General features: G+C 40.0%; 1 protein-coding gene and 1 long non-coding RNA gene across 6 annotated transcripts in view; one reads left to right on the forward strand and one right to left on the reverse strand.

The window, feature by feature from the left end:
• Positions 1 to 24,116, reverse strand: part of LOC110990576 (uncharacterized) — a 27,310-nt gene extending 3,194 nt beyond the window's left edge. The window contains exons 1-21 of one of the 5 annotated variants that reach the window (XM_022255636.2): positions 23,817 to 24,116; positions 14,204 to 14,437; positions 13,133 to 13,366; positions 12,462 to 12,716; positions 11,820 to 12,053; positions 11,164 to 11,415; positions 10,522 to 10,764; positions 9,858 to 10,088; positions 8,982 to 9,242; positions 8,502 to 8,756; positions 7,848 to 8,102; positions 7,217 to 7,474; positions 6,458 to 6,697; positions 5,478 to 5,726; positions 5,104 to 5,211; positions 4,196 to 4,321; positions 3,744 to 3,782; positions 3,091 to 3,224; positions 2,612 to 2,682; positions 1,756 to 1,928; positions 770 to 959 (exon numbers count right to left, since the gene is read on the reverse strand). In XM_022255636.2, the coding sequence (XP_022111328.2) occupies positions 770 to 959; positions 1,756 to 1,928; positions 2,612 to 2,682; positions 3,091 to 3,224; positions 3,744 to 3,782; positions 4,196 to 4,321; positions 5,104 to 5,211; positions 5,478 to 5,726; positions 6,458 to 6,697; positions 7,217 to 7,474; positions 7,848 to 8,102; positions 8,502 to 8,756; positions 8,982 to 9,242; positions 9,858 to 10,088; positions 10,522 to 10,764; positions 11,164 to 11,415; positions 11,820 to 12,053; positions 12,462 to 12,716; positions 13,133 to 13,366; positions 14,204 to 14,437; positions 23,817 to 23,904 (4,130 nt within the window). In that variant the 5' untranslated portion in view covers positions 23,905 to 24,116. The other 4 variants (XM_087134252.1, XM_022255662.2, XM_022255653.2 and 1 more) reach the window with 4 other exon arrangements.
• Positions 15,421 to 23,926, forward strand: LOC147799673 (uncharacterized). The gene is made up of 3 exons (XR_015424683.1): positions 15,421 to 15,782; positions 21,321 to 21,378; positions 23,809 to 23,926. It is a non-coding gene; the product is annotated as an uncharacterized LOC147799673 (long non-coding RNA).

A 24,116-nucleotide genomic window follows, 5' to 3' on the forward strand; every position in this document is an offset into this window, starting at 1 on the left:
TAGCATGTAAAGGATTGAACGAATTTTTCGAATTGATGATAGCAGTCCAGATAGGATTCCTGATAGCATTCCTGAGCAACCATAGCCATGATAGCATTCAAAAATTGCCGTAGCATTCATCAGCCTTCATAGCATTCAAACCAGAGTATGGTCTGAAAAATATAGCATTCCTCAAGTGGAAATCATCTGAATAGCATTCCTAGCGTGGAGCATGAATGCTATACAGATAAACTTATGTCTAGAAATTTAGAGGGTCAAGGCAGTGAATTTTGTCAAAGTATAGCATTTCTAGAGTTGACAAATGCATGCAGTCATTGAATGCTATACTTGCTCTTTGATTACCTTTAAGTCAGAGGGAATGCCAGAGGCGGAGCTAGAGGGAGGGGGTGGGGGGTTGCAACCCCCCCATTGATTCATTTCATCATGCTGTTTGCATGTGAATGCTACTAGAAATGCATCTCTTGAGAATGCTATAGGAAGGTAGTCCTCATAAGGTTTTTGAATGCCATGTGCATGCTAAATGAATGCAGTCCAGTTTGGTAAGGGAAAGGATGCTTGTTTAAACCATTGGCCTTTACAACCACAACTCTGTCTCTCTGTTTCATAACAGTTATTAAACAGAGTCATTATGTAGGGAAACAACACAGACAAATTCTACTGCATGTTATTAAAAAGCATTTCACACGTTTGTCTTAGGCAGCCTTCATCAGAAACATATTAAGCCGGCTGTCTCAAGTCTGGTCTACATATGGAAAATCTGAGGACTAACCTGCATTCTGCATCCTCGTTAGTCTTCTGTGAGCACACACCTCCATTGCAGTAACTGGAATCTTCCTCACAGATGGAAACGCATTTATAAATGCACAGCCCACTACTGGCATCAGATTCCTTCGTCAGGACACTTTTGTCTGGACACACTATAGTCTCCTCGTCCACACCAACACAGACACTGGTAATATCTGGATAAACAGGAGAATGATGAATATTTTTTAAATATTTGTGCAAAGGTGACAATTCCAACACATTTCAGAGATATCATATGGGCAAATAAAAGGCTAGAAATTGTAAGCTCTGTGTCACATTCATCTGGCATGCCCTTATTTGTATAAATGAAACTGGCATTATGCTGACAGTTCATAGTACAATGTAGTATCCTGTGGATTTGTCACAGGATTGGTCTTTACAACTCTCTCATAATAAGCCTTTGGCGAGTTAAAGATGAATAAAATCTGGTACACTGAGTTCTTTAAATTTACGTGAACATAACAATTTGAATATTCCATAATAAAACCGCTGTTCTCAACTGATAAGCAGGGCACAAAGGAAACAGACCATTCGAGAGATGGTGGTCGCTATGCAAAGGCCTGCCCCAAATCACGAGGTATAGCAACAGTGTCTTCAGTCTAGGGAATTCAAATTGTTATGTTTATGTGCAATCAGATAACTCAGTGCACCAGATTTTATTCAAATTTTCCTAAATGGCTTATTACAACAGCCAAAAGGGTAGTGTACAAGGTATGTCTCTTTGACCACTTGCTTCAACCATTTCATCAGATTCCAGTGTTGTTTCTATAATTTTCACTATCCACTCTGATGAGATTCACATACAGTGCACATGAGAAAATTGTACGCTACAAAAGATAACTGTCAAACTTGCTCAGCAGTCTGCCCCCAAAAGGGCATCGTTTCTTTATGTAAAAAAACATACACCGTATCTTGCTCAAGCATGTCATGCGCATGGACGAAGATGCTTGCCTTTTGGACTCGTGCATTCCTTGCAGCTTTTATCCAGTTGCAAGCTGCCTACTCTGCCGGCTTCCACATCTGGCTGCACCGACCTCGCGTAAAACACGGCTGGCTGCATTTCTCGGATGGCTGCATCCGAGTAGTTGTAGGACACAGTGTGTGGAATGAGAACACTGCCTTTCCTGTGATCAAAAGGAAATCCCCAACTGATGTTGACAGGTTGTGCTAACTTGCAGAAAAACTTTACTAGCCTAAGCACTATTTTGCAGTCACTCTAGATCTGTGTAAATGGAAATTTCTGTTGTTACGTCATTATTTTAAGCAAATTCTGCCACTGAAGTTACCGAGCTTTCTCATGTGCTTACTGCTTATGGTGTTAATGAAGTGGATAGCCGTTTTGTTAGCAGAAAATCATTTGCTCAACAACCTGTGAAATTGAGTGCTGTGATTCAATCAGTTTATAGACAGGAATTATTATCTTTAATAAATGTCAGTACGTGTTTGGGTTTATCTCCATTCGGGGTACCCCATTTTCATGAACACCCCAGCCCCTCCCTTTAGTAAATGCTGCATCTGCCATAAACCTTTTACAGGATGAATGTACAATTTTCAAAAAGTACATCAAGGGTGATAATTTTTTCATGCTCTACAGTTGTTACAGACTTGCCCTCTCTTGAAAGATAGAATGTCGGTCACACTTTTTGGTCTGTACTCTTGGTGAATGAATACAATTCTTGCATGTAAGTAAAGCTCTGACAGATCGCATCATCATAGAATTCTTTCTTTTTCTAGGAAAGACTGCTTTTCCTAAAAAGCTTATTAAAAAACTGTAGCCAGTGAAAAAATTACATAAAGGGGTTCTCACCTTAAATCTGTTTGGTTTATCTTGATATCCAAAAAGCCACCCTTTGATACCTTCTTATACAGTGGTAACACCTTATCACAGACAATCAAAACATAACAAAATATGGGCCAGTTTTCCTCCACAATAAATTCGCATGACCATTTTGCACCTTTCTTTTCAGAATGCATGTATATTTTATGGTAAATTCTTCACTGTACTGAAGTATCAATGGACCAGAGTAAAAAGTGCCCACAAAAATTATTTGTGTAGATAACGCCCTTACTCTGCCTCAATTTTCAGTCTTGAAATGTCCAGGAAAAAACTTTCTTCCACGTTAATGGAGGGCTTGCACTTCACATTTTTTAATGATTCCTAGCCATGTTAAAGGAACTGTCACTGAGTACCAACTGCAAGGGGTCTATACAGAATGGTGTACTTTTTTCATGTTCAGCTTCTTTGAATTTATATCCAGCAGGATCCTGACACATCATAGAACTTACAAGCTCCTTGAAGGTTCTCACAAGTGTGGAGCACTCAAATGACATTGTATCGACATCAGGGTTGCAGTCACTGGTGGATGGATCGGCAATTGCAAGGACAACCAAGAACAATTTCTTCAGATCATAAGCTCCGCCTGATACAGAAAAATACAGGAAAACGAGTACAGTAAGATTTCTGATCACACAGACAGCAGGAGTATGACAGCGTACTCTCAACCACATCGGGTTTATATCCTTCTATCACACATGTCACATGCATGAATTATTTCAAGATGGCAGAAGGGCAGCTGTTGACTGTTGGCTGTTGACTGACATCATATTATGTGATCTGAACATGCAATATTTTTGTTCACTGATAGAGTAGTGCCGAGTATTTCCTGCAAGGGTAGCACATGGGAACAAACATTATTTATGAGGACATTCCTTTGTTTTGGTACACTTCAATAAGAACCTGTCTTGAGAGTATTGACTTTTCTTGCAATATGAACACTCTTTGAAGCTTTATTTTTGTTGATGGTTTCCTTAACTATTCCTCCTCCCTTTGCTACAAATAACCCTAACCTTAAAATGCCTCTAAAACTGGTTTCCATTAAGGGTGTGTGACCTCAGCCCTTCCATACATATACATGTAAGTCTTTCAAATTTCTACTAACCTGGTAGCAGTATGTCTGGATACTCAGGAGGGAAGTAACCTAGGACAAATAATTACAAACAAAATTTTCATCTTACATGGCTTGCCAATGCCGATTGGCATAAATGTATGTAAGACGCACAGCACATTGCTGGCACTTATCAGCTGCTCATTACTGCTAGTTTTGTGGGACACAGATCCACTACTGACGGTGGCTTTTTCAACCCATCCAAGTAACTGGTGTCGATTTCACCAGCTAATGGAGTATTTTGAAACCCTTATTGTCTCATGATCACTGTGCATGAATTAATACTTTTGTTACAAAATTAAAGATGAATTTCTAAGGACATTTTTCCCTTCACAGCCTTGACAAACAGAGTTTAAAATTCTAGGATTTTCAAGGACTGTACAAGTCCTGCATGAGAGAGGACTCAAAAATTCACAATCAAATTTAGTCAGACAAGTGAAACGCACGTTCGCAACTGTAGGTCCCATCCCCATAGAAGCCCTCTTGGCATTCGCAACTGTAGAAATCAGGCGGGGCGAGGTCGCTGCAGATGGCATTTGAATGACACGGGCTGGAGGCACATTCATCCACATCTGTTCGTAAACAAATCTCAGTTGTGACATTTCTAATAAATTCACAAAACTGCATTTTGATATCTACTCCTTGCACAAGCAATGAAGAGCACTGTGCTATCTCACAGGTGCACGGGTCTTGAGTGGCCACCTGAAACTAAAGCTGAAAGGAGCTTGCAAAAAGCTGAAATGTAAAAAGTCCCCATATGTTTGTACACAGCAGGTACACAAACAACTGAAATTCAAGGTCAGCATCTAAACCAAAAGAGCTGAAATCAGCTAAAAAGTTGAGTTTTCACACGTTTGCAGGTGGGTAGCCAAGGCTATATTTAAGTTCCCCTGTTGCAAAACATACTCTTCATCATTTTTACAACCCCAGTTCAGCATTCCAACTTTGTTTTGAAAATCTCCCATCCTACTACAATGTGCCACTCTGCACTCCCCCGGCTATGCTACATACCACTATTGTGAAAGACATTTCACCCACTTTGCCACTTTATGCATTCCGTTTATCCTTTGAAAGATAAATCTAAATATATATGCCTCAGAAGCAGTTTTAATATTGCTCTCTTTTTCACCACAGGTGGTGAACGTTACCTGTGGTTTATATATCCACAGATTTGGCCCAAAATTAACAAAATCATGCACTCGTGATGGTGCAAAAGAAAGGTTTACAGTTGAGTGGACAATCAGCTGGGCAGGAAACAGTTGTGGCCCAGCAAAAAAAATAAAAAAACTAAAATGTGAGTAGGTTTTATCTTGGAAAGATGAATGAAGTCTTTTTTCCAGTGGTGGAAACCTACTTGTGCATTCTGGCCCAGTGTATCCTTGGTTGCTAACGCACACAGACTCGCCATCCTCTTGTAGCATGCAGACTGAATTGTCTGGGCATGTCTCAACACAGTTTGCACCTGGACACGGTCAATCATCAGGGACACCGGTAAACAGGAAGGACAAAATAACAATGGATCAACCTGGTCAACTTTAATAGTGAAAAACGGTGGGTACAGTACTCAAAGACGATTAAGTGAATGTATGCAGATGAAGAGTTTCAGCTGAAGACCTGACCTGACTTTGTCATGTCTACGTATAACATGGAGTGCACCTTTGAAGCTTCTGAACTTGTGTTAGTTCTCACACATGCAATGATTATGAATATTTAATTAATGTGTACTACCTGTTATTTCCACTTCAAAAGAGCATGTTCCAACATTGTTAAGAGAGTCAGCAGCATAGCAGACCACTTGTGTCGCACCATAGGGAAAGAATGTGGCAGTTTCTGGTATGCACGCAACTCGTATGTCCGGTTGTGGTGTGTAGTTGTCGGTGACTACAGGGGCATCCCATGTGACGTTCGCCGTATTCGTGCCAGGGTTGGCAGTGATGTTGAAATTGTTTGGGCAATCCAGAATGGGTGGCTCAGAATCTCGGAAGCAACACAAGGAAACAAGTCGTTGTTCCATCTCAAACATACAAGCATGAAGAACTCAAAAAAGTTGAAAGAGTTCAAGGGTGGATGAAAGAGTTCAAGGGTGGATCTAACATTAATTAATGTTTCATGGAACTAAGATTTATTTTTTGGAAGGGGGGCCAAAAATTAGGAAATGTCCTTTTGTAACTTTAAAGCCTTACTGAGGGGTGAGGATCTGTTGGGCCTTCTAACTGTAAATGTATATGCTCTTGGAAGGGAGAGAAATGAAACAGGCCCAAGAAAAAGCCTTTCTCACATTACGTATCAACAAAAATTTTTGCTCAATGTTTGGAGAGCCTCAGCCCTCATTGCAACCCAAATCCACTAAAGAAAAGAGTTTTGTACATCGTTTTCACTCAAACTATCATTATTCCACTGTTCTCATCGTTAAAATCACTATAATCCTCATCATCAACAAAGGTGATTTACAGTTAGTTATAAATCGGTTTCCATCATGCTTCATTTCTAACAATAGAGGGTTTGTATTTTTGTGTGAAGTCCAATTCGTTTGGATTGGTTATAACCTGCAAATTTCATACTCACAATTTTAGTCACTAAGAGACAAGACATTGATTGGAGATTAGATATCCTTTTTATTTGCCACACATTTGACTGATTGTCGTTTGCCATGTCACTCCTCTGAGATTTCATTTTCTTTTACTGTATTTAGTAAATTTAACTCTTACCAAGTATAACCCTAAATGTACAATTTGCGGTCAGTGTGGTTCCAGCATCAGTGGCTATACAAGTCACCAAAGTTTCAGTTTGGTTGAAAGTGTTTCCACTCTTGTGGTCACAATTAACCTCAGCCGGCTGGCCGGTGGAATCCTCATTGCCTGTGATCTCATCCCAGGTCACTGTGGCTTGTCCATTCTCATCTGGCGCAACAACGATGTCTGCCGGACAGCCTTTGGCAAAAGTTGGGGCTGTACATAGAATGTTTATCATAGAACAAGTGATGGAGCCAAGTTTCCCTCAAAACAATCAGTCTGTGGCTTGTTGTGTGGATAACTTTCTCCAATGATAAAATGATGGTTTATTTGACTGTTTGGGGCTTATATTATCTTTACGCGTGCTACCTCAAAACTTATAATTTTACTTAACCATGCAAAGCTTCAACCTTACTTCATTTTCACAGTACATATAACATGCTTACTTGTATTAAGACAATTCCTCACCATATTACTATCTTAAAATGGACCTCCACCCTGAAAACCTTCTGATACCCCTTATGCTCCAATCACATTTTAGTGCATAAAAAAGCTTTGCGTTGCTAGTAACAATTACCAACCCTGTTGAAATTGAGCAATCAACTCCAGGTCTTAGTAACTCCAAATGCCCACTGCAAATTAAAGCCTGTATAATTACGCCACTCAAAATGTATGTTCCAAAATAAGAGATATTCTGTGAACCCGATGAACTACATTCACTCTGAGAGGTCTCACCTATGCCAACGATGACTTTGAAAGTGCAGGTGGCCGGGCTAGGAAAAGTTGCATTGTCCGAGTCGATGGCGGTGCAAGTGACTTCGGTCGCGACATTGTTTGCAAAGGAGGATCCAGAGGGTGGCTCACAGGTAACATTTGCAGCTGCACCGGTGGAGTCTGGGGCACCCTCTGGGATCTGGAATTCCACCAGCGTTGTCCCTCCTGACTCTGGGGCTTCAACGATATCGGCTGGGCATCCGGTGACGAAGGTGGGATCTGTTTCGCAAACAACTGGTGTATAATCTGTGCATGACACTCCAGGATTGGACTGATTCTAAAGACATATTTAGACGAAATTCTGAAGAGGGCATGTGTTGTCTAGTAATTAAAGAGAGTTCTGATAAAATATCTCATGCAGTTATGCACAACTGCTCTTAAAGGCAGTTGAAGATTGGTAAGAGACCTTAGCATAACATGTACTGTTTACTGCCTTTTATCATCCAGGTTCAACAAGTTTGCTGTGCTTAGGTTCAAATGTGAATTTTGGGCAAAACTTGTTCTGCTTTGTTCCTCTTTAAAATGATGCCTATTTTAACTAACATGATTCAGCATAGCTGACGTTTGGACACCAAGTGAGATATGATCTTACAGACGCGAACTTGGAAGTCACAGGTGGTTTGCAGGGTGTCCGGTGCGCGCTCATCTACTGCCATGCAAGTGACTGTATTATTGCCTCCTGGGAAGTTGGAGCCACGAGACGGCTCACAGGTCACCATTGCCGGGTTGCCATCCTCCTGGGTGGCTGCACGCTTCGGCCATGTCACTGCCACAGCCATGTTTTCTCCAGCAGCTGGGGGCACATTGACATTCTCGTCGCAGGGTGGAGTGGCATTGAATGTGGGTGCTGCAAAATATACCATTCCTTAATAGTCAACAACACACAAAACTTAGTACAGCTCAGTGGTAAAAATGTTGCTTGCTACAATAACACAAAAATTCTAAAAATATTTCAGGTTGGCAACACCCTTGTCCTTTACTTGGCAAGATAAACCAAAAATTGACAACGTCACAGATTTAACTTCAAACCATAATTATTTAAACGGGAAAATGTGAACATTATGAACAAACTATACTTTGAACATAATGTTACATTTTGAGTGGCTTTAACCTTTGCTTGCTATTTTACTATGCTTTGGGGTACAATGCATAGTAATAATTAAGACCTGCTGATTAAACGAAGTCATGAAAATTCCACCAAAAGCAGGACTATGTGTCTCAACTCCACCCGTATTTAAAGGCTTACCTGCCAAGAACCTGATGGTGAAGGAACAGGTAGCTTCACCCAATGTCACTGAATCTATCGCTGTACAGGTGACAACCGTCTCATTGTCATTTCGGAAGGCAGAACCACTAGTGGGGTCACAGGTCACATTGGCTGCCTGTTTGCCACCAGAGTCGATGGCGGCCTCCGGTATTTCAAAGTTAACAATGGTAGATGGTCCAGAGTCATCCGGAATTTGAATTATGTTGTTCGGACATCCCTCAACAAATGTTGGGTCTGTGAGGGTAAATTAACCATCTTTTAAGTGACGTGCTCTTTGCACATTGAGCTGAACAACCTCAATCTGTTCTAGAGTATCTTTAAAATCTTGAAACCGGGGATATGGCAATAATGGCCATTGGTTTGAAAAAAAAAGGCTTTTGGTTTGACAATGCAAACATAGAGGTAGAACTGGAATTTTGAAAAAAAGTTCACAATTCTTATTCTTCCCATTTAACTTACACACACGAACTCTGAAGACACAGTCTGTGGTAGGGGTAATTGAGGGTGGTAAGCGGGTGTCTGCTGCCGTGCACGTCACGTTGGTGTCTCCGGCCTCAAAGTCCGAGCCAGGAACTGGCTCGCAGGTCACATTTGCCGGGTTCCCATCGGCCTGTGTAGCTGCGCGCTCTGGCCAGGTCACTGCGATAGCCCTGTTCTCTCCCGGGGCTGGTTCGGTGTTGTAGTCTTCATCGCAAGCAGGAGAAGCATCAAACGTAGGTGCTGTAAACCATGATTAAGAAGCATAACATTGTCAACAGAATATTACAAACCAAATAATCACAGACTATGGTGTTGTACTAGAGTTCATCACAAGTCCCTTCAAGTTCATCACATTGATTTCAATCTAAAGTCAAGTCACAGCTATTCAAACAAACTGTGAAAAGATTCCTTTTTCATTGTTCACCCTTAATACTTATAACGGGTCATGTGGAAGGGCTTGTGATAGACTCGGCTGCATCAACAATAGATTGGACCCTGATACAACCCAAATTAAGTCACCTAAACTGAATTTTAACACTTTACCCTTACCTTTTTATCAACACAATTACAAGAACTTGTCTTGATCCATGTGTTCTTGCTTCTTCAAATTAAAAAGTTTCATATGGCATCAAAATTTCAAGTAAAAGGAGCTGTGCTCTGAATGATTAAGAAAGACGAAATTGTCCAACTCCTGAAAGCATTCCTTTGTCACTGTTCAACCAGCCACTTTCTTGTGTAATTATGGGTCTTCGGAAAAACCTTCATTTGGACTTCAGCCCTATCGGACAATCTTCCAAAGATTTATCAAAATTGGTGAAATTGATCTCTCGAGGTGTTCAATTCTTTTTTACTCACCAACAACGATTGTGACCGTGAAGGAGCAGGTGGCCACCAGCTTGGTCACAGGATCTGTGACTGTGCAGATGACAACAGTTGTGCCTGGATTGAAAACGTCCCCGTCATTCTTTGTGCAGGTGACAGGAAATGGCTTTCCTCTAGGATCATCGCCTCCTATTGGCACCGGAAAGCTGACTGGATTGGTTGCCTGGATTATGTCATTCGGACAAAGGGTCTTGAAGACGGGTGCTTTGTGTTCATACATGTACATAGACAAGACAAGGAAAACATAAAAGGTTTAATTTAACAAAATTTCAATGTTATTAACATGTTTCCCCATATCTATGCATAAGCTAAAGCATGATCACACGTTTCTTGGAGAGAATGATGTTTTAATTCATAATTAATCCAGTCTACATAAAGATATCATTTTTCAAACTGTATTGCTGAAACCAGATACACAGATAGAGTAACCCTCTAATTGCCGATCCCATATTACAAACTGACTAATTAAAAATCATTATTTTGACCGCAACCCTTAATACAAGGGGTGTCCACCAATGCACCAATATCTGTCTTATCTGCAAAACTTTAATGTGCTCATAATCAAAGAGGGCCACTGACATCCCTGTAGAACAGGAACCCACTGATCTCGGGGTAAGTTGGAAACAGAAATGCTCACCGACGGTCAAGTTGAATGTGTAAGTGGAATCTTGATTGGCAGAAGCATCAGTGGCTATGCACTGTATTTCATGTGTTCCCCCGCCAAACTGGGCACCCGACATAGGACTGCAGACCACGGGCAGAGATGCACCATTGCTATCCTTAGCCAGGGGATCGAGATAGGCGTAGGTTGCATAGTTGGCCCCAGGGTCTGGAGACCGAAATGGGTTTCCTAGCAATGTGTCCTTTTCAAAAGCTGGAACTGAGCAGGTCAAAAAGAGATGTCTTCCATGATACTATAAAAATTTCATTTTTCTCATTATCACTTAGAGTCAAGTCCTTGAAAAAAATATACAATGTGGACCAGCTAGCTATAGCTGATCTGATTTATGAATAAACAAGAAATCTAATGAGGTTTCGACATATTGCAAAAGCAAAGGAAAACACAAATATATACAGCTTTTTGAAATTTCATGGATATTACAGGTTAAAAATTTCCAACACTGGAATAAAGTATCCACCGTTTTTGGTCATTTTACTGGGATCTTGCAAAACAATCTAATTAGTTGCATGCACCAAATCAGTCTTATTTCTAGGCAGCTTTGTTCTGATGAGACTTCTGTGATGTCACATTGACGAAAACAAAAGACTTTTGACTTACATACACCGACATCAAAAGTGCAAGTGGTCGTGATGGACGGTGCTTGATCATTCTGTATGGTGCACGCAACTTCAGTTCTGTCTCCCACAAAGGTCGTTGTGTCCGGGTCAGGGCTGCAGGTGGCCTGGCCCCCTCCAGCCCGGGTCGGTCGGGTCCACTGCCCAACAATCCCTGTTGCCGTCATCTTGCCCTCGTCTGGAGGGACGTTGACTGGACTAGAGTCGCACGAGCCACGGGAATCAAAATCAGGCGCTTGAGGAAAGAAAAAAAGGATGTGACGATTAAAGGTAGACTGTTCAAGAATGAATTATACAAGTCTTTTCCTACACACGATACATACAGTTTCCACGGATTATTCTCTGTATGACTTTAGTGGAAAAAGATGGACCTAAAATGAACTGTTTTTTGTTATTTGGGCTATTTGATAGTTTTGGGCTCTTCATTTTGGCATCTCTGTTTATTAATACATTCTTGGAAAGCTGAAGTGATGATGATTTTTTTTTCAGTTAGACGTGATTACTTTACCTTGTGATACAACAAACAGATTTGTAACCAACCCAAACTGCATGTATGAAACTGCATTCTGATTATTACCTGTCCCTCATTTGCAGGAAATTTGGATAGGTACATATAATTTTCCACACTTTGTAACTCACGGGTGCCAACAGCCACTACAAAGCTGCACGTAACGGTCTGCGTAGTCTCAACACTGTCCATCGCAGAGCACCGTACAGTTGTTTCGCCACTTTCAAATGTGTCGTTGCTGGCCTTGTCACAAGTACCGGGTATTGTGGAACTAACTGAGTCTATCGCATTAGGTGGGGTAAAGTCAACATCCATGCCGTTGGCTGATATGATTGTTTCCGGACACCCATTTGGGAATGTAGGAACTGTGGTGGAAAGTCAAATCTCAAGTTGAAATATAAGACTGATAAAGTTACTCACTGAGGACAAACATCTTTTTGATTTTACAAGTACATGTTCTTGGCATGGCTTTCCAAATTTAAAAAACAAAAATCACACGAAGTCAAATCTTAAGGAAATGCATAAAAATTATAGGTATCTGGAGTGAAATTAATTAAATATTCAAATTTTTATATAGTCATGTCCTAAAGTGTACAAGTATGGTAAATGATAAACATTCATGAGATGAATGGCTTTTACTCGCTACGCCTACCAGATTTTCTTTAATGTATGACCAGAAAGAGGGCAATATACATGTGGACTCATATATTAAATCTAGAAATAAATTTGACAGGGACAGTAATTATTGAGTTCAGAACATCAATACCACTTACAGACACGAACTTTAAAGGAACAGGTGTCGATAAGAGAGGGTACATTGGAGTCGGCTACCATGCACGTCACCGTGGTAACCCCCGCGACAAAGGTATGGGTGTCTGGATCAGGGTCACAGACGACGTCGCCCCCACCGTCCTTGGTTGGCCGTGTCCACCGGCCGGTGATGGCAGTGGCCGTGTTCTGACCATCATCAGGTGCCGTGTTGACAATGGCAGCATCACCACAAGAACCAAGATTGGCAAATTTGGGCACTGAAAAGAAAAAAACCTAAATCCTTTTCAAATGGCTTGATCGAACTGGCCAGAGCCAAAAAGTTCAATAACAGCTCACCAGACTGCAGTCAAATACTTTTGATGGAGGACTGCGATACTGGTACCATTTTCAAGGGGATCTACATCATTTCAAGATGATGCATGTGCCTCAAATATGCTATGAACATAGAGAATTTGATTTCAACTGAATTCAAAATTACAAAAAATCAAATGAAATTCAAGAAATTTCCTAGGAACACTATTCACAGGTTTAGATACTCATCGTACCACATGCTGGAAATGTAATTGCCTTCATGTGTCTTTTTATTTGGGCCAAAGGCAAACAGGGTTTAGTAAATAGGTTTTCATTTTAGCTCAATTCCGAAGAATGGCTACAAGAATAACTGTTGACTTACAAGTCCCAATGGAGACTTTGAAGGAGCAGGTGGCCTCCAGATTAATCGATGTGTCTATTGCAGTGCAGTTGACCAAAGTCAACCCCGGCTCAAACACATCACCGCTTTCATGGCTGCATTCAACTGGGGAGAGATCACCCCCAGCGAAATTCTGCTCACCAATGGGCTTGGCAAAAGTAACCATAGAATTCTCCTGAGAAATGTCCGGTGGGCAGCCTCTGTTGAATCTTGGAGCTGGACAGATTTTGACACGAATTTTCAACAGCCAGTGAGACTAGATATTACTGGTATTTCAGTTTGACTTAAAATTCAGTCAGCAATGTAGGTTGATCTGGCAAATGTCAGTCTGTTAATAACTTCAACATTGAATGTTAAAAAGAGGGCGATAACATCCTGCTCAGATTGATTTCCAATAAAAGTACGTTTTGTCTAAATGCTTTGAAACTGAAAACAATAAGTCCATACTTACAGCTAGGACTCCAGGCTATAGTATTCCTGAATTCATTCCAAGGATGAATTTGGGCCAGGAGATGTTAATTATTTTCAGAAGAATTTTGCCCTGCCCGATGAACCAGCCAGCCAACACTGGTAAGCTCGGTGGTCGAGTGGTTAAGACGCCTGCACTGGTAAGCAGGAAGTCGTAGGTTCAAGTCCCACCCGAGTGCGCTTATTGTTTTTCACAAACCTTCAGGGGCAAAGACTGAATCTACATTGTGATAATACACGTCGGGCAGGGCAAAAATCTAAAATTAATTCTTAAAACTTGTTTATTGTTCCGAAATTACCTTGTGTTCCCAGTGTATAGCCTTAATTGGAATCTTACAGCTGTATTTAATTATCTTGTGGATATAGTGTCAAATTTGTGAGAAAATCTGGAATTCTGATCATTCTTGACGGCTGAGGAGGGGTGAGGAATCCAATGTTACAATGGGAAAGGGTACTAAAAGTAAAGATTGCAAACTACTTGTAGGGGGATTTCAATCATTCTTACACTGCCTTTCATCTATGTATATAAGTACCTTCATTATGTTTAAATTAAGGTTGTTCCTAGCAAGAGGTACATGTACTTACTCACGGCAATTAACAACTGGCACGTGGTAGTCCTTTCACGATTGGACGTATCCACTGCCGTGCACTGCACAATGCTGATCTGCCTCTCGAATTTGCCTCCCCGAGGCGGGTTGCAGGTAACGGCTGCGGGGTCACCATCCACATCCATCGAACGCGGGATAGGCCAGTACACAGTAGCATAGTTCTCATTGGCATCTGGCGGGGTGAAGATATTGGGACAGACCAAGCTTGGCCCTGCACAAAATAAATCCAAGTGAAATATTCAGTTCTTAATGGGAGTCCTGCAGAGTCCCTGGATGGATGAGTTGTTAGCTCGTGTTGCAAAGTATTTGGTAATCACAATTCCTAACATTGTACTGTAAATATATTCACATACTGGAAAGAGTTCCATTTATGGATGTTAGCAGATATTCTCTACAGTGACCTATAGAATAGACCCTTTGTGTAAAGGCAGAGTCAGAGGCTATTCTTTGTTATTTTAACTTGATTACAATCAAGCCTATCCTAGAGGAAGAAAGAAATGCCATATATTATAACGTGAGGTCATATGCAGGGGGTCAGAAAGCAAAAAAGATGTCCAGAAAAGTATTACTTTAGGAGGGAAAATACTGACTCATTTGTGTAAAACTATTTTCTGTCATTTTTATATGTATAGAAAAATCATTTCACTAGGCAAAATACAATTCAATAACTACGTCATTACGGAGCGTGTGGAGGGCAACCAGTATGGGCCTAGTATCATTTCCCTCTGCCTCCTGAACTAATTCTTCCTTTGATCATACATTTCATAGGCTTGCTGAGCAGCACATACATGCAGGAGGTGATGTTAGACTCGTAAACATGGTCCAACGTACACGTGCAGAACAGTACATGACCTACAACTTGTACGCTGGTTGAATGTCTGCCTTGTTACTGAAAGAACCAGCAAACCGCAGGAAGTTGCCGTTGTTTGAGTCCCGCGGCAGGTTGTGCTAAGGGACCCATACTGCAAGATTCAAAGGAAAGGAAGTTTGGAAACAGTCTCACATTCTGCGCCAGAGTCTCTCTCCATGCACGCATAGCACGCTTCGATTGATCAGTAATTTTAAGGGAGGCCTCGATCGAGCACTGGCCCGGCCCCCGCGGGAGGCAGTATGCGTACCACGTGGAAGATGCTGTGACCTTAGACCTCTTAAGTTCTTCAATGCATATGCAAATAAACCCTCTCCTTCAGCCATCTTTTCTACCTTCGCAACAACCACGCACAAGTGTGAAATCGCGTGACAACTTTCATCTCTTTCCACATTTAGATCCTGTTCTCAGAAGTCAAGATAATTTTTACAGTTTTCATTCAGGTTTGTTTTAACAACAGTGCAGGGACGGTTTTTGATTGACCTGTCTCAAAGAAAGGAGACATTTAATTTAGTTGCCGGTCACACACCACTACCAGCAAGGCCAGGGCGCCGGCGGGCGCGCATGGTCAGCTCGCCCGGGCCTGCAGCCAATTCTAACCCAGTGTGTTTTGTCAGAGGTCCACCGTTCGGACTACTTCGTTTTTAGCATAGAGCAAGGAACCCCTTTTTCAAGAAAATGTGCGGGGGTGAGTCTTTATCATATTGGTATATATTTATTTGGTTAACCTAGGGTGAATCCCCTTGGCAACAGTTGGTGGCCCAGACAAGAGGGACAGCTGCAGGTTTTGGTTTTTCAATTCATCGTCAATATAACTGTCATTTCAGCCATGCACAACTTACATGTAGTGTAACCATGGTAACTACTTTTCATTGCTCCAATTTGTGCCACTAACTTGGGATTTTTCACAGTGGCACTGGATGAAACACTGAAATGCCGGGAAGTTCAGACCTCAAAAGATGATAAACCACAAACTGGGGCTCTCTCCATTATGTCCATCAAGCTTCCTCCGGCTTTTTTGACCAGCTGAGCCAAGCCATTAATTTGGTTCATTCAAGCAGGGTCCCTTGATAAAGGGCGCTGTTGACCTGCTGCCTGTTAATTCAATCTCTTGAAATCTCATTTCTTTTGTACATCAACTCTCACTTTTTATTGCATGGGTTTAGCCGTTTTCTGCTGTCTGTTTCGTCGTATTTTGCCATTTGACAAACTTTTCCAATGGATCATTTTCAATAAACTGTGTTAGGTATATACATGTAAGTGTGCTGTACCTTTAAATGGATGCTCGTATTCCACAGGCTTAACCATATTTGTGATGCATCTCTTGTGTTTCATTTTCCTTTATCTGATTGCCGGCTGTGGACTTCAAAGTTTGTATGTCTATATTAGGGAGCCATACCAGCTGTCTTGTATTTATTGTTCAGTATTATGCTTGCAATCTTCACCACGTATGATGATTGACACGAGGCCCACCACCCTTTGCCATGTTTGTAATATTTTAACTTCTTTTAGGGCAGTTTCACGGGAAAGGTTGCAAAAAAAGTGTCACAAGTGGTCAAAAATGAAACTTTTTATATCAATAAACCATGTTTGGCTATTGTAAGTGTATGGATAAAGGTAACAGAAAATGCAAATTTCAAGGCTTAAACCTTTTCCTGTTTTAATTTCAAGACACTTTCCATTTGGCATGTCATAATTAACTTTGTCAACTGAAGGTACATGTATATATCATTCACTATTATTTCCACATTCCAGACATGTTTGGGGTTGCTTTAAATTGGTTAACAGCCACCACAATTCACGTCTTCAACGCTCATGCAAGTTATGCTGTTAAAAACAATGCATATTTTCTGATATTTCGGGAAAATTAATTTTTTTACTCTCTTTTTTTCTTAAAATACCACCTGTCATTTCAACTACATGTAATTCCGAAAATCATGCATCCTGCTCAGTATGTTCTCCTTTGTCCAAGGGTTACATGTGGGAGAACAGCTGTCAAAGAACTGTTTTCCTAGGTTACTGCATTCAAGAATTATGGTGGCCTCTCTAAATGCTCTCTTAATGAAAACAATTCATTTGTTCAGGAAAGGACAAAGTTTTAACATAATGCTACCTTCCATCAAGTTTGATCTTATAAAGCAACATTTTGAGAAATTTTATCATAAAGCTAATTAGAAGGACAGACAGAACCAGTATAATCACTTTAACATGTTTTGCTGTGAAAGTGCAAAATAAAACTGGTAAACATGGGTGATGTGGTCCATATAATTATGCTACTACGCCAGCGCTCTAGCCACGGTGGGTGGCGCCAGGCAGCGCCACCCAGGACTGTAAATTTCCGCCTAAGTCTCGGGATTCAAATTGGCTGTACCACCCAGCACGGATTTTCCAAAAATTTAATGAAATATTGCTAAAAATGTACCAGTTTCATCATATTTCAAGCTTACAAAGTTGCAGTTTTGCACTATTTTACAATTTTAAACAAGTAAGTAAAGACCTAAGAAACATATTTCTCACAAATCAGCAGCTGATTGCAAAGAAATAATTTATTGTAAACATGCCTTCACAATGACGTAAGGGGAAATCCCCTCTGGTATTTTCCTAAAAACCCTGCTGTGGGCTGTGAGAGTGACACAAGTACTGATGTTGGCCTATGGTAGCCCCTACAAAGAAATGCATACGCATGAATACATACAAACTGTGCAGGAACAAATTATTTGCGCTTATCATTTTAAAGAATATCGACCTCAGCAAGTTTACTTCTGCCATAAACTTTCATAGCATTTTGCCTTTCTCTTTCTCTCTTTTACTTTGTATTCCTCATAAACATCACTGGGTTTTTTCCTTCAGTTTGTTTAAATACACAGTTGTCCTGCAAGGCCCCTTCCTCAGACAAGTCAGACATTTCTTTCTCTTCCTGAGGTCCCAGTTAAATTTTATTTTGTAGTTTCTCTGCCTTGTTAAGGTTGCTTGTTTAATTAACAGTGCACTATACATGTACTGTACATTCGGTGTCTACAGTGGGTATGTTCAGGCAGGAATTAAAACCATTTGAAAACGTGGCTCCATGAGTCTATGCATACATGGTGAAAGCTATACTGAAGGATGCTTTAGAAATGTATGCAATTAAAATAACAGAAGAGTGATCAGCACATGATCAATGCATGATATGCTGAAGTGTTCCATTTTTCATAGGCAAAACCACAGAGCTCTATGGTAAAATCAATGAAATGGCTGTTAACACAGAGTGTAATGTTAAAAACTCGTGTAGGTAGATGGTTTTGAAGTTGTTAACAAGTGTCCTTTCCTGAACACTCTAATACCCCAAAACTTGTCTAAAACAGTAAATCTTACTGAAATTAGGACAAACTGATGCATTAATTTTGTGAATTTGCCTGCATGAAACTGTAAATCAGCCAATTTCTGATAAATATTTGATTAAGTGTGAATTAGATGGATAATTGATATGGGCATATAGTACGCATATTATGTGGACATAATGCTCAAGTAAATGACCCCCCCAAAACAAAATACTAGCATTTTTTGTCCAATTAATTGGTTTTAATTTTAAAGCACAAACTCTACAGACAATATAAGTATACACTTCATCAAATTTAAGCAACAGTGGCTTAACTGGGTGCTCTGTTAAACTTAATATTCAGGAAAGGACAATGAAGTTTAATAACGACAATGCCGTATCATCAAGCACGGTTCAAGTCCGATTTCTTCTAGTCTGTTTGTTCTTGTAAGTCTATGCCAAGCTACCAGTTAATGCCCCTCCCCCCCAAAAATCTGACTTTCTGCAGATCATGGGATGCCGTGTTCAGGAAAGGACGTTTTTAACTAACATTTGCATGACATATTCATGAGCATTTGTATCTTATTTACTTGTGATCACTGTAGTGCAATGTTTTTATATTAAGTGACTAGAGTGTGTAGTGTTGTGTTGACGGCTAATGAGTTACATTACATTTCTTTCCATTCCGGAAGAAATACCGTGTTCAGGAGAGGACATTTTGTACAAACATTTAACTAACAAACCAAAGTGTCACTCAAAACAGTGTAAAAAAAAAACTGGTCAACCAATTCCAATGAAATTTGGAATACACTTTATTGGAACACATCTCAACGTCCACGCGAAAGCAGGCAGTTTTACCATACCATTTGATTTTATTTCACATCAATTGCAGTTTGTGGAAAATTCGAATCAGACTCCAAATCTTGTGTTTTTGCGCCTGTTTTAGTTCATATCTTGAGAACCAAAATGCGTAAGGCCTTGACTTTTTTTTTTGAGATTGCAACAAGGTAAAACTCCATGTGAGACGAAAAGCATTAAGTTTCAGCAAAGTTTTCCAATCAAAAAAGGCATCAATATCCAAGTTTTCATTTTACAACCTTTCCCGTGAAACTACCCTATACATTGTCAGCTTCAATCATTATTTGCCAGTGTACATGTAATATGTATGTGTATGTACATGTATGTATTTACAACCTTGAGCAAAATTTTGCATTTCGACCACATCAAAAAAATATCTTTGCCGGGGCATAATCTAGCAACTCCCCAAAAGCTTCAAATCTTGGCTTTGTGCTCTTGGCTTTTGTTCTTCAAAGTCACTAGTGGTTAAATGGTTGAACCATGGATGTACACGTATACTTCTGCTTGGTCATACCTGGTCATGACCTACCCACAGATAGCACCATCTTTGTGGATGTGTAAAAAAAATCAAGGACCAAATATTTGCAAGTGTACAGATCACGAGCGAGTCACTTAAATACTCCAAAGGTGGGATCAAATTTTGCATTGCCAAATTTATATGAAAGCTTGAAAGCAGGTCGTCGACATTTGGCTATTGAAGCTGATTAAATCTCAATATTTGAGTGTCAACAAGGACAACGTGGAGGAATGACAGCTAGAAATATCACAGAGGTTTCCAATCAAGCCAATGATGACAATTTCCAATGTTTTTATCAGACAGGAATTCACGTAATCCATTCAAACGCAAAATCATTAATCCCCAAACTTCCTTTATCGAAGATTGTCGCTCAAAAGTCAATGGCAGCTATTATTAGAGTTTAAGAAACATGTATTATCATCAGAAGTCATCCAATGGTGCATCGCTCATATTCATTATTGATAAACGGCAGGATCGATGCCATGCTTAATAACTATATCCTCTGTGCAGGTTTGCACTCATTAGAATACCAGCTTCCGATAGGTCAGAAGTTTGTCAGATGATGTCCGTCCGTTGTGCATTAATTCCACTGGCATGGCGGATGCCATTACCCACCAATGTGTTACCAAAGGCCAGGGACTCCTTTTGTTATTGACCAGTCTACCTTATAAATCCCAAATAGATTGCAGCATGCACATACATGTATTAGTGACTTACAGAGACACTTTGTAATGTGGCAGTAGCTTCTGTTTTAATGACTGCGTCTCTGAATATAGAGGATCCCAGTGGGCTTTATGCAAACTTTTGTTGCCCAATAGTTATCTAAAAGGGATCTGAGAACATAAGCTCACAGACTGGAAAGTGTTTCATTTTCAGTTCGCAATACAATTTACGAAGCATTTAGAGAAAGCTTTGAAAATCTTATGCTTACTTTATACAATATGAAATAGAAGTGTCATTGGTTTAACTCACTAGGTGCTGTCCATTCCTGAAATTTGACATGGAAATAAAAATAGGGATAAAATGGTGGTGGTTTCATATTAAGGAATCATTGTCGTTTATTGCTAGGCTTGGTTTGTGTAGCATTTTTAATTGTTTCAAATCTACTTAAATATAAATATTATCTTAGAACGTTTGTGATAAAAATTCGAAGACAATTCCTTTTACCTTGCGTGCCCAGTTCTGTGTTCTTGAGATATAATAAAATTTACACTCACATTACAAGAGTAACAGCCAAGCTTCATATCGGGAAAGCGAAAACCACTTTATTTTTTAAACCCATCAAGGCCCTCTTCTGCGGAATAAAATAATGCCAGTCCCTTATTTCAGAAACTTGCACGATTTTAAAAACTACTCTAAAAGCTATTATGTCTGGAAAGGTATAATGTATGACATTATCCATTAATGCCCCAATAGTTTATCGGTATTTAGAATAAATGGCAAGTGTGTTTTTTGTATTCCTGCTATGGCATTCCATGTGATTTCTTCCTTTATCAAATTATTTCTTGTATTTATTTAAAAGAAACATTGATTTTTTTCACTTTTTTGTTAAGGAACGTAGCTCCGTATAAGCTCATGCTGTTGTCAGGTATCCTCCGTCCATCACCCTGTGTATGTATACCAGTTATTTGTTTGCTTCTTTTCATCTGTTCAAATGAATGGATATCAATCGAATCAATCAGAACATAAATATTACACGCACTTTGTCACGTGTTGCTGCCGAACGCATAATTCCGTCCGTTGCTTTTCTGTCAGTCATTTTGATCACCTCCTTGGGGGCCAGTCCTTTTTGCATGTGGGCATTGTGATTGTAGTCTGTTGTGTCTTTGTTACTTCTTGTATGCGAGTCTGCGTATCTGTAGGTAATACATGTAGCAGTTAATGTCGCTTTTGCAGTCCCTGACCCACATTACAGTCACGTGTCTTGTATTTGCTTGTTCGTGGGTCCTACACCTGCCTGTTTGTTTTCTTTTGCATTCTTTGTCCATCCTCGTAATTTTGTTTTCTTTGATTTGCTTTTCTGTAAACTATTAAACTATGTGATATTGTTTTGGTCGAATAAATAATTGTAAGAGTAATAATAATGAGTATAAGATGTGTACATCTATATCATGAACAGCGCCCCTAGTATCATATGGTGTCCACACGCACGGTTTGAATTTCCACGGCCATGCAATCTTTATCTCAGTCATCTCCCATCCCCAGCGCGCAAAATATGAAATAAATATCAATAACACAATAGATGAATCATTGTTGACCTTTGATCAGCGCCGCATAGATGTCTTTAACAGGTACAAAATAATTACTTGCGTGCAGTTATTCATTGCTATATCTGGGTAACTGGGTCATGTATAGATAGAGCATATAGTCGGTGTGACAAATGTGCCCTGTCGGAACATTAATCAGGTCATATACAAACTTAACATTAGGTTCATTCTATAAATTAGAATTTTTTCCCTGTCTCTGTCACATCTAACGTATGATTTGTAAGTTAGACCATTTTTTTTTTATTTCCAAGAGTGTTGAATTGATGCAAATTACCTGCCAAACAATTAAAAATAATTTGAAATCAAATTTATTGATATGTCCACGTCAAATTGCCCAGCTCAAATGTAACGGGACACAAAAATGTCACATTTTTGGACCCTGAATTTATAGGACAACCCATTACGGTCATTCTCTTTAGTATGCTGTTGGCCAAAATCTAACTTACGAGATACCCCACGTTGACACGCTCCTAAAGGAATCATGATATTTACAATAATAATGAATGTAATGTAATACTGAATATTGCATATTAATTTTGTAAAAGTAAGATATAATTATTCGACTCGCATTTGCGTCTTGCCGATAATGTTGATTACACTGTACTTTGAGACCTTTAGATATATCCAGCAAGAAATAAGACAGGGTACCCCCATATCCAATCGCTATCCACACTCTAGACTATTGTTACCCAAAACTTCCCCCTAGATACCCGAAAAGAATTCCTCATATTCCCACGAAACATTGACCAACACAAAGGGGGGGGTTCTCACCGTCTCATATCTTACTTCATGTGTCTTTGGAGCAGCAGTTCCATGCCTTCTGTGGACAAGCAGAGCTTACCTCTCAGTATGAGAAAATCTCAAAAGAGAGACGATACTCCTTTTTTTAGCTCAGTTTTAGCTCAAGCTCAATAACTTTATTTCCTGGATTGGTGTCTGATAGAAGGGTGATCAGAAATGTTTCCTACACAGCTTACAATATGCAAAGTTTTGACTTAATTACGGCATGTTGCTTGGCAAAACCAGCAGGTGCATTCCAGTTCATGATTTTACGTTGCTAAAATGAAACTACAAAAAAGATCTCCGTTGGGTCAACACACTGTTGTAAACTACCAGCAGGTGTTCGGGAACATACATGGCAGGAATAGAGGGTGTGGAGCCTTTGTCGACAGATGACAATTTCCCTGCTTTTCACATAATTATGTTTACATTCCTGACATTTTGAAGCAGTTACGATACACATACAAAAACCGAGTTTTTAGAACAATGCGTTCGAAGTTTTGTCGAAATTTTTACATCGTGTTTCCGACACCTCTCTTTCCCAGTGAAAAACATCTATATTGTTTATGCGGTAGCTTAGTTAATGTAGTTAAATAAATATCCACGCAATACCTCAATAGCACTCGTCACCGACACACACCTTACGAAATACGACTGACGTGCTGATGCTGTGTGTGGTTTGGGCAATTCGTTCAATATCGAAGGACAGTGGGGTTTGAAGTGATATTTAACGAATAATGGGATCACAGTGTACGTCGTTTTTGTTTTTGTTAATACAAGGGGAGAATAGATATTCATTCTGAAGTAATATACAAAACAAGTGTTCAAACGATAAGCGAAGCTCTGTTTTTTAAGTGTACCTATATCGTAATAAACTCACTGGCTAAACTCTGTAAACTTACGTACACACGTGGCGTTTAGAAAATTCACTTGCTTGAGACTTCGGAATGAATAGTGTTTTTCTTCTTTCTTCGTTGGTGTTTTCTGAATGTAGAGCCTTACCTTGGCAACGAATGTCAGGTACACACAGGTACAAGATCAGCAGAGATCGAAGGCATGCTACATATATCTCAATCCTTGAGGTCAACATCGCTAACGTTAATAATCCCAAGCAAGGCACGTCAACGGTTGTGGTGCGACTCCCAGGATCACGACACACTCGCTGAAATAGCCCGAGGAACGGTCCACCCCCTTAGGTAGGTCACTCGGGATATGCAACCACACCCGTTCCAGCCACAAGATGGCGCCAATTGCTCTGCGAACCATTGGCGTTGCCGTGGTATTATTATTAAAGTTTAACTT

Source organism: Acanthaster planci, linkage group LG03, assembly GCF_054643075.1.
Source record: "Acanthaster planci isolate LZ-2023a linkage group LG03, COTS_SCS, whole genome shotgun sequence".
NCBI lineage: Eukaryota > Metazoa > Echinodermata > Asteroidea > Valvatida > Acanthasteridae > Acanthaster > Acanthaster planci.